This window comes from Furipterus horrens, unplaced genomic scaffold (genome assembly GCF_987537825.1).
Source record: "Furipterus horrens unplaced genomic scaffold, mFurHor1.1.pri manual_scaffold_17, whole genome shotgun sequence".
NCBI lineage: Eukaryota > Metazoa > Chordata > Mammalia > Chiroptera > Furipteridae > Furipterus > Furipterus horrens.
Genome location: NW_028327187.1, coordinates 80642986 through 80656086, shown reverse-complemented (window position 1 = coordinate 80656086; position 13101 = coordinate 80642986). Strand labels below are relative to the sequence as shown.

General features: G+C 43.4%; 1 protein-coding gene across 1 annotated transcript in view; it reads right to left on the bottom strand.

Annotated features, from left to right (window-relative positions):
- Positions 1–9097, bottom strand: part of CLCN5 (Cl-/H+ antiporter 5) — a 201168-nt gene extending 192071 nt beyond the window's left edge. The window contains exons 1-2 of the mRNA XM_090264459.1: positions 8854–9097; positions 6715–6870 (exon numbers count right to left, since the gene is read on the bottom strand). Of these exons, the coding sequence (XP_090120585.1) occupies positions 6715–6730 (16 nt within the window). The 5' untranslated portion in view covers positions 6731–6870; positions 8854–9097. The remainder of the gene's footprint in view (positions 1–6714; positions 6871–8853) is intronic.
- Positions 9098–13101: the final 4004 nt, after the last annotated feature.

Sequence of the window (13101 nt, the reverse complement as noted above, 5' to 3'; positions counted from 1 at the left end):
CCTGATTATGACTATAGTTCTGTTGATCTCTCCCTTTATGTCCATCAAGATTTGCTTCACATACTTAGGTGATCCTATGTTAGATGTATAAATGTTAACTAGGGTTATATCCTCTTGTTCGATTGTTCCCTTTATCATTATGTAGCGTCCTTCTTTGTCTCTTACAATAGCCTTGGTTTCAAGTCTGTTTTGCCAGATATAAATACAGGTATCTCAGCTTTTTTTCCCTTCCCATGTGCATAAAATATGTTTTTCCGCCCCTTTACTTTTAGTCTGTGTATATCTTTTGATCTGAGATGTGTCTCTTGGAGGCAACATATATATATGAGCCTCGTTTTCTTATCCATTCAGCTATCCTATGTCTTTTGGTTGGAGCATTTAAGCCATTTACATTTCAGTTGATTATTGACAGATATGTATATAGTGCCATTTTATTGTTAAGAGTGTTTTCCTCTGTTTTTTTCTTTCTCTTTTTCTTCTTTTTAAGTCATTTGTTGCAGTACTGGTTTGGTGTTAACAAACTCCTTTAGCTTCTTCTTATCTGGGAGGCTCCTTATTTCTCATTTGATTTTAAATGATAGCCTTGCACAGTAAAGTAACCTTGGTTGTGGGTCCTTGCTTTTCATCACCTTGAATATTTCATGCCATTCCCTTCTGGCTTGAAATATTTCTGTTGAGAAATCAGACAACAGTCTAACTGGTGCTCTATTGTATGTAACTACCTGCTTTTCTCTTATGACTTTTAGGAATCTCTCCTTGTCTTTACGCCTTGTCATTTTACTAATTTATATGTCTTAGTGCAGGCCTCTTTGGGTCCAACTTCTTTGGGACTCTCTGAAGTTCCTGGACTTGTGTGTATTTTTTCCTTCAGCAAATTAAGGAAGTTTTTGGTCATTATTTCTTCAAATAGGTTCTCGATCCCTTGCTTCCTGTCTTCTCCTTCTGTTATTCCCATGATGCAGATGGTGTTATATTTCATGTTGTCCAAAATGTTTCTCAAGCTCTCCTCATTTTAAAAAATTCTTTCTTCTTTTTGTTGCTCTGCCTGAGTATTTTTTTCTATCTTTTCTTCCAAATCACTGATTCAGTCCTCCACTTCAGCTAACCTACCGTTTATTCCTTCCAATGTATTATTTATTTTAGATATTGCATCCTTTATTCTGACTGGCCCTTTTTTTATGATTTCTAGGTCTTTTCTCTTTCTTGTTTTTTAAAAGATGTTATTTATTTATTTTTAGAGAGACTGAAAGGGAGAGAGTTAGAGAAACATCAATGTACAAGAGAAACATAGATGGGTTGCCTCTTACAGGCCCCCAACCAGGGACCTGGCCCACAACCCAGGCATGTGCTCTGATTGGGAAATTGAACCAGCGACATTTTGGTTCACAGGCTGGCACTCCATACACTGAGCCACACCAGCCAGGGCTCCGGGTCTTTTTTCATGCTGTTGAGTATCCTTATAACCATTACTCTAAAACTTTCTATGTGATAAATTGCTTGCCTCCATGTCATCTAGCTCTTCTTCTGGAGAATTCTCTTGTTCTTTCATTTGGGATCTGTTTCTTTGCATTCCCATTTTGGCTGCTTCTTTTTATTTGTTTCTATGTATTAGGTAGGTCTGCAAAGACTCTGGTGTAGACCCTTGTCAGACGCTGTTTGTAACTGGCCCTGGTCAACCTATTTGGAGCATTAAGCAATCCACTGTGTGTGGCTCTCTCTGATGGTCTTGTTTGTGTACAGAAAGAACAGGCTGTGTACCAAGACTGGCTTTTATCAGCACCAAACCCAGGGGAGGGTCACCTGAAGACTCATGGAGCTCCCAGAGATCTGCATTAGTTGTTAAACAAATCAGTGATATAGCTTCACCTGTACTCAGCATCCCGCCTTTAGCTCTACAGGATGGGGCAAAGTTATTCCTGCAGGCTAGGCTATAACTTCTCAGGCTGACGCCACTCAGAGAATAGTGCTCTGCCTGAGAAAGATGGCCTCTGCAGTATGGGGAATGACTCAGCACAGGGATCCTGGCAGCTACTCCTTCAGTAATCTCCCCAGAGCCACCAACCCCAGACTCTTCACAAGCATCTCTAGTCCACTCTGCCCCACCTCTTCTGGAGCCCAGAATAAGTGGCTGCAAATGGAATTTTGTGTGTTGGCCTTTTGAGAGGCTATCTGAATCTCCAGCCATCTCTCCATGGAAGACAGTAACTCTGCTGCTTTTCACAGCTGGATGTTATTTGGGTTCCTCCCTGGCTCTGGTGCTGTAGACTGGGGAGCCCAGCTTGGGGTTTAGACCCCATACTTCTCAGGGAAGACCCCCCAGTTGCTGAAATATCCCTCTAGAACTTCAGCTGCTGCCCACAGGAGCCCAGACAGCCCTCTCACACCTCCTCTGCACTCCCTAGTAGTGTTGTTGTGGTGAAGTGGTTTCTTTTGTCTGTCCTTGGTTATAAGGCTTCTCTCCAGCTAGTGTTCACTTGGTTATTCAGATGATTTTTCTATAATTTACTTGTAGTTCCAGATTGGTCCTGGGATGAGGTTAGTGTAGCTTCCATTTAATCCTCTGCCATCTTGGACCTCCAGCAGCCAGCTGCCATTCATTCCTTTTTAATCTTTGCATATTTTATTGGAGAAAATGATATGCCATTTTAATTCTCCTTTCTTTACTACTAAGAACAGTGTTCCACTTTTTCTGGAAATTTCAATTTCTTCTTCATATATTTTTTATTTCTATCCTTTGCACATTTTTCTAGTAAAATACTTGTATTTTTCTTACTGCTCTGTAAGTTTTTATGTATTAAGAATAATGACTTGTTGGTACTGTTTCTAGTTTTCTCATTAACTTTATTTATGGTTTTCTGCAGAAATTTAAATTTTTCATACAGTTGATTATATTAATATTTCCTTTATACTATGCATATAAGTATATTCCTTACTCCAAGATTATATAGTGTTCTATATTTTTTGATTCCCTTATCATTTCTCTCTTTTAAAAAAAACTTCAGATTCTTTAATGCAGCAGTTCCCAAACAGGATTACACATCATAATTGCTTACAGAGCTTCTTTAAATGCTCCAGTAGTAAGACTGAATCACAAGTTGGGGGATAAGAGTTGAGCAGAAATAGTGTTAAAAGCACCACAGGCAATTCTGAGGCCTCCCCTCCTTTGTTAAGAAACTATTTTATCCCTTCTAAATTTACATTGGTATAATTTTTCTAAATTATTGTTAAGTACTAAATCACTTCATGAACTTGAAATGCTACCTCTATCTTATTTGGTAAGCTCTAGGAGAGCAGAGACCATACCTGTTTTTACTGACAATTATATCTCTAAGGCCCAGCATAGTGCCTGATACACAACTGGTACTTCAACAATGTTAACTGAATAAATGAATAACAGTGACAAAACAAATCTCCAACTTCATCCCATCACAAACTATTCTTCTCTTTAACATTTTCTTGACTATTAGGCCAATAAAACTGATGTTATTAATAATGATCCTGAGTTATCAAAAATATTAAATTATGCCCAATACACTCTGTTTAAAGTGGCCAGGAAATGTATTAGAGGGTTCCTTCAAGCAAAGTCAAAATAATAATGTTGGTCGTGTTTAACAGGTATGGGAATTCTGATCCAGTTCTACATGGAGAAACTGGACAGCAATGAACTGAGAAATAAGGAAACATGGCTTCTTCTAGCCCTTAAGAGCTCCTCAAGTAGCTCCAGAGATTGACTCAGAATGTCCTTGAGCTGGAAGGCCCATACTTAACCTGTTCTATGAGCCCACAGAAAGAAATTTGGAATAGGGAATCAGGAGACCTGAGTTTGAGTCCTGTCACTACTGCTAACCTACTTGACCATGGGCATGTCACTTAACCTCTAGGGGTTGGGTTAGATGTTTTCCAAGGATCTCTTCAGCTCTAAACTGCTACCTAAAGACCCAAAGAGACTACCACAAGGCAGGGCTTCTAAGGACAACATGACATCCCTTGCAGAGACCAGGGTGCCTATCCTACCCCAGGCTATAACAAAACAATAGTGATAATAATAGTAGTCGTAGAAGTATAGTAGTAGGAACAAAAACAGCTATTGTTACATTTTACTATGCACTTATTACATGATACACAATATTCTAGACATCTCACAACTAATAATGTCACACACACTTACAGGACACTTATTATGTTCCAACTCCTTTGCATATATTAACTTAGTCTTCACAACAACTCTATAAAGTACATTCTATTATAATCCCCATTTTTCACAGGAGAAAACTGAGACACAGAGTGGTTAAGGGTCTTGTCCAAGGTCTCACAACTACCAAGTGATGGAAGCAACTGAGTTGAACCCAGATCCATACTTCTAACTATTATACCAAATTGCCATCCAAACTATGCTTGCCACTTCAGAGGCTGCAGGAAAAAATGAGGTGCAGTTACTTATGTGTAATGCTCCCCTCTTTACTAATGCTAGAAAAATCAGGTTTGACTCCAATGTAATTTTAAACAGGTCAGATTTCAGGGTCTGAGATAGCAAAATATATTATTTATTAAGAACATGTGAGAGACAACCACACACTGATGTTTCTCTCCTTATCTCCCTCCCTTCCTCTCTCTCTAAAAATAAATAAATAAATCTTTAAGAAAGAAAATAATTAGCTTTTATTGAAAATTGTTATCCATTAAAATGTCTGTATTATAAAATAAATAATTAACTGTTAATGACATTTGCATTAAACACAGAGAAAACACACAAACTCTTTATTCATCATTTGGAACAAAACTACAGATTCCCACTTGCACAAACTCCAGTTCCATATTTTCAGAATTGGCTTTTAAATAGTGACCTGACAGCCCACAGGTGTCTCATACAAAATAGGCCAAACTAAACGAGGGACAGTACCTTCCCACCATCCCCAGAAACCAGGGACAGTAACTTCCCACCACCCCCATACCCTGTTCATCACCTCCTGCATTCCCTATTGAGCGAATAGCACCAATGGCCCCAGGCACCCAAACTGGTGTCAACCAAGGCTCACTTCCTCCCATATCCAGTCACAGAACATTTCTAGAATTCATTCCATTCTTTCCCTCTTTGTTGCCACCCTGCCTCTGCTCAGACTTTTACCATCTCTACCCTAAACCACTATACCAGAAACTTCCCAAATGGCTCTTAGCTGTCATTCTTTCCAGCCCCAACCCCACTTCAGCACTGCTGCCAAAGTCATCTTTCTAAAACAAAATCTGATTATGTGACTTCCCTGTTTAGAATCTTTGTCTTCAGGATAAAGTGTAAAATCCTCCCTAGAACATACAAGGCTCTTTTTTATCTGGCCCCCGACTACCTTCCCAGCTTCATCTGAGGTCAGGCCCCACACATCTCACACGAGGCAAACAGAGCAACTTGGAAGTTCCCAAACAGTGCTTCCCTGTCTGCCAAGAATTCAATTCTCTCATTTGTCCATCTGGAAAACTCCCACTTGTTTTTTTTTCTTTTTCTTTGGTTGTTGTTGTTGTTGTTGTTTTTCTAGACCAGCTCAAAACTCAGTTCATTATGCTTTCTTCTGGGTGTCTATCGCATTTTGCACCTCTCCCTATTGTAACACTTATTCAGCCTGACACAATTTTCGTTTATTTGTCTCTTTCCCATAAGACAAGGAACTGTCTAGGATTCCAAGTCTTATTCACCTCTGTATTCTGTTTGTTGAATGAAAGAATATCTCGGGATTTAAACAAGAATATTCAAACTGCTCCCAATAAATGCCCATTGTGTAAATCAAAGCAGGCATACAGGCCAAATTCCATTTCAACAAATGTCTTTAACTTGGCAATCCTCTTACATCAAAAATAGTTGTTACATTTGTGTAACTACATACTTAAAGCCATAACCAACAGGAGGCAGCTTTAAAAGCTACGTTAGACCACCAACAAACCTATATGTTGTATATTTATAGACATCCAAGCTCTTCATTCTTCCCATCTTTAACCTTTTGGGGGCCATATACAATTTGGGTAGAATTTGTCTATCATTTTTTAAACCTATACTCTTCTTGATAAACATAAAAATTCCACACACCCCTGGAGATTCCAACAGTCTCCCAAAGGCCCAAATCCTCAAACCCACCAAAAATAAAACATAACTTTATGCTGGTAGCAATTCACAGGTTCACAAGAGATGTAATCCATCAGGCGAGATATCACTGAGCTTTGCTCTTGGGTAGTTCAGAAGATTAAAACAGGCATTTTCCTTCTATCACCAGCCATAAACATTGTAACATTAAATATGCTTTAAAGCCTTTACTGAGAAGAGGAAGCCAGAGAGGTGTTGACATCTGTCTCCCCCACCTTTGAGAACCTTATGATAGAAAATTGCCAGAAATACATGAAAACCACAAAGATGAAAAAATACCCCATTTCCCTAACATAGATCCCCCCACAAGTACATGTTCAAACAAAGAGAGTTTTTTTTAAATGCTTCTGGCAAGACATTTTCCTTCTACTTCCCACATCACTCCTCCACCCCCACTTTAAAACAATTTGAACTTCTAGCTAGCAGCAACTTCTTTTAAACTAATATGCTTTGTCCTTGTGAAGACAAGGGGTTAAATTAAAGAAACAGCTGGCTGGCTGCCACTAGCTGGGAGGGGGGTACGGATGGAGGATGGAGGATGGAGAAGGAGGAAAAACCAGTTAGAGGAATGAGTGCTAATTTCTTACCCTGCCACATGGCCATGTTGATCCTATCCAATCCCACGTTGGGGTCACAGGCTCAGAGTTTCCTGGAGCCCCCAGTTTTGTTGGGAGGCTTGAATGGGATGTAGATGGAACAGCAGCAGTGTGGTCTTACTCTCTGCCAGATATCAAGCCCCAAACCTGAAAATGTAAAAAGAAAAATGGATATCTAAATGAAAAAAAATTCAAATCCTTGAAAATTACTTCCTGTCCCTTCATGGACCTCTCTTTCAAAGATATACAGAAACAGGTAATGTCAAGGTCCCCCCTAAGCAGCAAGAGATCACTGAAGGATAAAACGGGGAGATCTAGTCAGTTCATATTGTCACTGAGTGCTGTCCCATTCTGTGTAAATCACTGGATCTTCAACAAACGGGTTTTGGAATCTCAAATGATGGGTGGCTGGATGAGGTAATTGTTAAGCATCTTTCCTATCTTGATGCTCCATGAAGAGCAGCATAATATCCAATGCCTTCCCCAAACCTCCAACTTTACATTTTAAAAAACTGTAGAAGGGACAGCAAATTGTGTGACTACTTAAAAGTTTAAAATAGATCTTGTGTAGGAAAAGAAAGGAAACATAATAAAAAGAGTGATGTACTCTGGCTGGTTCTTCCTCACCACTTCATTATATTTTCCCACACTTGGCCAATGTATAGAGAGCATTTGTTGCTTTTATAATGGGGGAGGGGGGAGACCCAGAGGAAAAAATAAAATACTAATTTAAGTAAAGCCAGATTAATTCAGCTCATTCCTATTTTTAAAACATCAAGTTCAGTCTTAGGACAATACTATTAGCAAGGATATAAAAGGTGCTAGGAACGGGAGAAAAAAATGAAAGGTCTGACTGCTTTGATTTCAAGATTTAATATATTAAACACTTTGCTTGTTCATTTGAACAAGTTCTTAATAAATTGGTCTTCCTTCTTTAGCATATGAACCAACCTGCACTTTTAAAGAAAAAGTTCTCACTTTTTTGACCTGGTGAACATCAAAGTACATTGCTATTTCCATAACTTTTATACAAGCAACACCTCCACCCTGAAATGAAAGCACCAGCACAGTACTGAAGACTAATACAAACTTGACGGTCATCGTTTTGGCCTTCTTTAATGAATTTTTTTAAGGACAAAGTGTGAATGTGTACACTAGTCCCAAAAACACCAACAGAGAAAAGACAATCCTTTGGATAAGGAAAGGTTTACAAAGTCCTAGGATGAATTAGCCAGGGGGAAAAAAAGCTTTCTGGCGACTTATCTGGAACCTAGGACAGCTTTGGGTTTGCCTTCTTTTGCAGTTAAATAGTAGTAATCAATGCCTGGTGGGATCAGGCAAAATTTAACATCTTTGAAGTTTAGCCCAGGTAATTGCTAATAAATGTATGGAGTTTACATAAAGCAGATTCTTACTGGCTTTTTAAGCTACACACTTCTGGATTTCCCTCATTTATTCGAGGCAGCTTACACTGACGTTATCACATGGGCACAAATACAGCTTCACTTGGCAGTCCAGGAAAGTGATTTGCTCTGAAATGAATAAAGGTAAAGGCGCATCGATGTAAAGGGAAAGACCTTCGTGGTGAAGGCGCTCAGGCGAAAGCCTGGAAAGTCTACAGAGAACAGGCTACCCGCGTTAAGTGGGAAAAGGAAAACTTGGAGCAACTAGTTTTCCGAGAGTTTGGACTCCTTCTCTAAGACCCACACCAACCAGTGAAACTAGAGCAGGATAGAACGGGGCCTTGACAGAGCTTTACCAGCCAAAGCCACTCTGCTCCAGTACTGGAAAGGGGGAAGCCTGCAGCTAACCTCCCCCGTTCAAAAGCGGGTCGGGCTTGGCGCCGCTCCGCAAGAAAACTTTGCTGGGACAGCGCAGGGACCCTTGCTCGCAGACTAGGGCTGGACTCCCGGGAAGATGCCGCCCTGCACTGGCTAGAACTAGCCGATCTAACTCCTTCGAGTGCCAGGCGGCGGCGGACGGGCATGGGGAACCCCCATCTCCTGGGGGCCGAAGCAGCAGGGGAGCGCTTCCCAGTGTCGCTGCGCGCACGGGGTGCGCTGGGGGTGGGTCGGGGGCCAGCGGGCCGTGAAGGACCTGCTGGGGAAGGGACAGCTCATCTGTCTTTACCTGTCGCCGCGGTCAGGAGCGGTGGAGCCCGTGTCTGCCGCTGGTGGGCCAAGCGCTCAGTAGGCTCTGGCGTTCAGAACATCAAGTTGAGCTAGCGCCCCACGTAGTCGGCAGAGCTTCATTCACAGCCCGGCCGGGAAGAGAGGGAGCCGAGCGGGCTCGCGGCTCATGTGACAGGCGCCTCGCCAAGTATCCGCCAAACACAGCTGACATTTGCGCTTGCGCGCCCTGGTCGGCCCTCTCTCTGCACCTCGGCGGAGCCGGGAGGGGGCGATGCCAGCCCTGTAGGCGACTAGGCCGAGACTGCAGCTGAGATCTAGGCGCTGGGAGGTGTTTCCGCGTGCGCAGCCGCAATAGGCCGTCCCCGCTCGCTGCCATATTTAATGAGGACTGGGTGGATCCTAATCCAGTACAGGGCGTGTCAATTGCTTTTGAAAGAGAAATACTGTATTGCATTACGTTTCACTGTTCGGATCCTGCGGTACGTTTTTTGGTTTTGTCCTTAGGATGAAATTGTTTGTCCTGAGCTTCTGACCACAGACTAGTTAGTACGGTAGCAGAAATATCGGCAGCCGTCCGTCTCGAGAGACGATGGTGTAGCTTCTTAAGAGTCTATCTGCACCGCCGAGAATGGCTGTGCAGTCCGACTCGGGAGTGACACGGTATCTGTCTCCTCCCGTGTTGAATCGACATCTTGCGATGACGCTGGAGTGTCCTCTCCAGTGAAGCTGAAGCTACAGAGCCTGGGCAGGGTGATATGGAGGGTCTGCTGTTGCCCATGCAGCAGACCCCCCCCTCTCTTCGCAGCTGAAGGGTCCAAGGGAAAGACGGAGTCAATACAGCTTGGCTTCAGGTGCGCCGCAGGAGTTGCCGGTGTTGACTACAACGTCAAACCGCCTTAGGGACTCCGGCTCCGGATTTTCTGTCGGGGTTTACTCCCTTAGCCTTTCCCCTGAAGAGGTATGCCGCAAGGCAGCGGAGGTTTTTTGGAGTCAGAGTTTTCCTTCTCTGATGTGCCCTGACTGGAAGATCGAACCAGCGACACTTAGCTCGCAGGCCGACGCTCAATCCACTGAGCCAAACCAGCCAGGCAGTAGCAGAAATAGAATACTAATTACAGTAGCTCACGTACTTTGAGCCTCTAATAATATGTGAGACGCTGTTTAAGCCCTTTACTTTTTTCATCTCATTTAATGCCCACAATAACCCCACTGGGTTACATGCTATTATTTGTCCACTTTTATTTATAAGAAAACAACGGCACAGGAGGGTTAACTTGTCCTAGGTCACATAATAGGAGTAGAAATGAGTAATCAAATATAGTGATGCTTGTAACAGCCAACTTGATCCTCATTGCACTGAAAAATCTACATGGCAGTATTTAATATTATATCCATTGTAATTATTAAAATATAAATGGAGGCTCAGAAAAGCAAAAATCACAGGTCTTAGTAAGTGGCAGATTGGCTGTCCACCACATCTGCTTGCTGTGGTCTTGTCCTTTCACGACAACATGCACAGCACGGTGTCCTACAACGGCGCAACCTCTGAGGCCTTCCCAGTCAGCAGCGGAGTAAAGCAGGGCTGCGTCCTCGCGCCTACGCTGTTCGGAATCTTCTTCTCCATGCTCCTCCAATACGCCTTTAAGGACTGCAGCGAGGGTGTCTTCATTCACACCAGATCCGATGGCAAGCTCTACAACCTGGCCCGTCTACGAGCCAAGACCAAAGTCAAAGAGGTGCTCATCCGTGAGATGCTCTTCGCCGACGACGCAGCTTTGACATCACACTCCGAAGAGGGACTCCAGCAGCTAGTCACTTGCCTTTCCCACGCATGCAAGGAGTTCGGACTAGCCATCAGCCTGACGAAGACGAATGTTATGGCTCAAGGCACGGGGACTCCCCCATGCATCACCATCGACGGGTACACCCTGGAGGTTGTCAACGACTTCACTTACCTCGGGTCCACCATCTCGAGCTCTCTGTCAGTCGACTTGGAGGTCAACCGGAGAATCGCCAGGGCAGCCACAGTTATGGCCAGACTGAACCGGCGAGCGTGGAACAATTCCAGCCTCACTGAGAAAACCAGACTGCGCATCTACCAAGCCTGCGTACTCAGCACTCTCCTCTATGGCAGCGAGACGTGGACCACCTACGCAAGGCACGAAAGGAAACTCAACAGCTTCCACATGAGGTGCCTGCGACGCGTCCTGCATGTCGCCTGGCAGGATAAGGTCCCCAACACCGAGGTGCTGAAGCGAGCCAATATGAGCAGTTTGCATGCAGTTCTTAGTGAGAGACGCCTCAGGTGGCTCGGCCATGTCAAAAGAATGGATGCAGGCCGTATCCCCAAAGACCTCCTCTACGGTGAGCTAGCAGAAGGCAAGAGGATGACAGGGCGCCCAAAACTGCGGTTCAAAGACATCTGCAAAAAGGACATGACACAATGCTCCATCAATCTCAACACATGGGAAGTTCAAGCAGATGACCGCCTAGCCTGGAGGCTCGCGGTCAGGCAAGGTACGTCACGCGCGGAGGCTGCGCGCAACGAGGAGGCGGTCCAGAAAAGATCGAGGCGGAAGCAGCGTCAGCAGCAGCAACAACAGCCATCTGCCTTCACCTGTACCAAGTGCGGCAGGGATTGTCACTCCCGAATCGGACTGCACAGCCATTCTCGGCGGTGCAGATAGACTCTCAAGAAGCTACGCCATCGTCTCTCGAGACGGACGGCTGCCGACGACGACGACGAGTAAGTGGCAGAGCTGGGATTCCAACCTGGGTCTACCTGACGCCAAAGCCCTTGCCCTAGTACTGGAGGAAACAGCCTCTCATTTTACAGAAGAAAAAAACAGGCCAATGGGATGCGTTGACTAATGTAAAATGATTCTGCAAATGTTCTGGCTGCTGTGGTTCAGTGGACTGAGCATAGGCCTGCAAGCCAAGTGTCACTGGTTCGACACCCAGTCAGGGAACATGACATGTCGTCAGTTGGGGGCACGAATGAGAGGCAACCACACAGTGATGTTTCTCTCCCTCTCTTTCTCCTCCCCCCCCTCTAAAATAAATAAATAAATAAATAAATAATGATCCTGCTAATTAGTTATTGGTAGAACTGAGACTGGAATCCATATAATCAATTTAGGTAATTTAACTAGAACCCAAGCCCTCTAATTCAGAGTCTACTAGAGTGAGCAATTTTGGATGCCTGCTTTGCGGAAACTAAGGAGCCAGGGATACAAAACACCCAGTCAGCACGAAGCCACCAAGGACAAATCTGTAATCCAAAAAGTCAGGCTTTTTGACCCATTGCAATGAGGGAGACTCCCACACCAGAGAAACCATGGGACATCTCACAAACGAAAAAGAGTCATTATAGGAATTGCAGGGAAGAGTGGAGTTTAGGCAAAATTTAAGCAAAGAATAATTTTGGTAAGCTCAAAGCAGGGCTGTGTGAAGGGGTCAACACCAGGTCTGGACTGGGAAGTGAACCCAGAGTCCTGTTTCCTCGGGAACCACAAAGTAAAGATAGATGTGGTATGTTGTGTCCAGATATCTCTTATCTGAAGCTCTGCACCTGGACTGGAAATCAAGGCTGCTTCTCTGTGTCCAAGAAACTTAAGCCCTCCAGACAAATGTGGGTTGTTTTATTTTCATTACTATGATTTCAAGCAAGTTTTTTGTAGTCTTTAGTCGTAGAGGACAACGTTTCTCAATGAATGAAAAAAAGTGGTGTTCACTCAAAGGGGGTTGTTATCACTTTACAGTTACGAGTCTTTGGGAGAAATACTGTCCTCTGTTAAATTTATAGCTAGCTTTATTGGTGTTGGTTATTGTAGCCTGCTGATTGGCTGGATTTCTGCATTCTCCGTCCAAGATAATTTTCACTTGCTCACCTGCCTTCAGGCACTCATAGTGTATGGGTGGGTGGGTGGTGGATAGCCCAAGTAACTAGAAAGATTTATAATTTAATTAAAATAATTAAATCCTGATTAGTTGAATCGGATTATGTTCAGTCCTCTGATAAAACAAATCCATGTGGAAGGAACAACTTGTGATAAAAAATCACATATGAGGAACTGTGAGGTTGAAGCTCAAGGTAAGGAAATGTAAGGGACTTGTGGGAGATATAACCGTAAGATAAATTGAAACCCAATTTTGGAGGATCCTGAATATTGGACTGAGATTTGTACTTAATTCAGAAAGTGATTGAAAAAGAATTAAGGCATTTAAGCAATGGAATCCCTTTGTT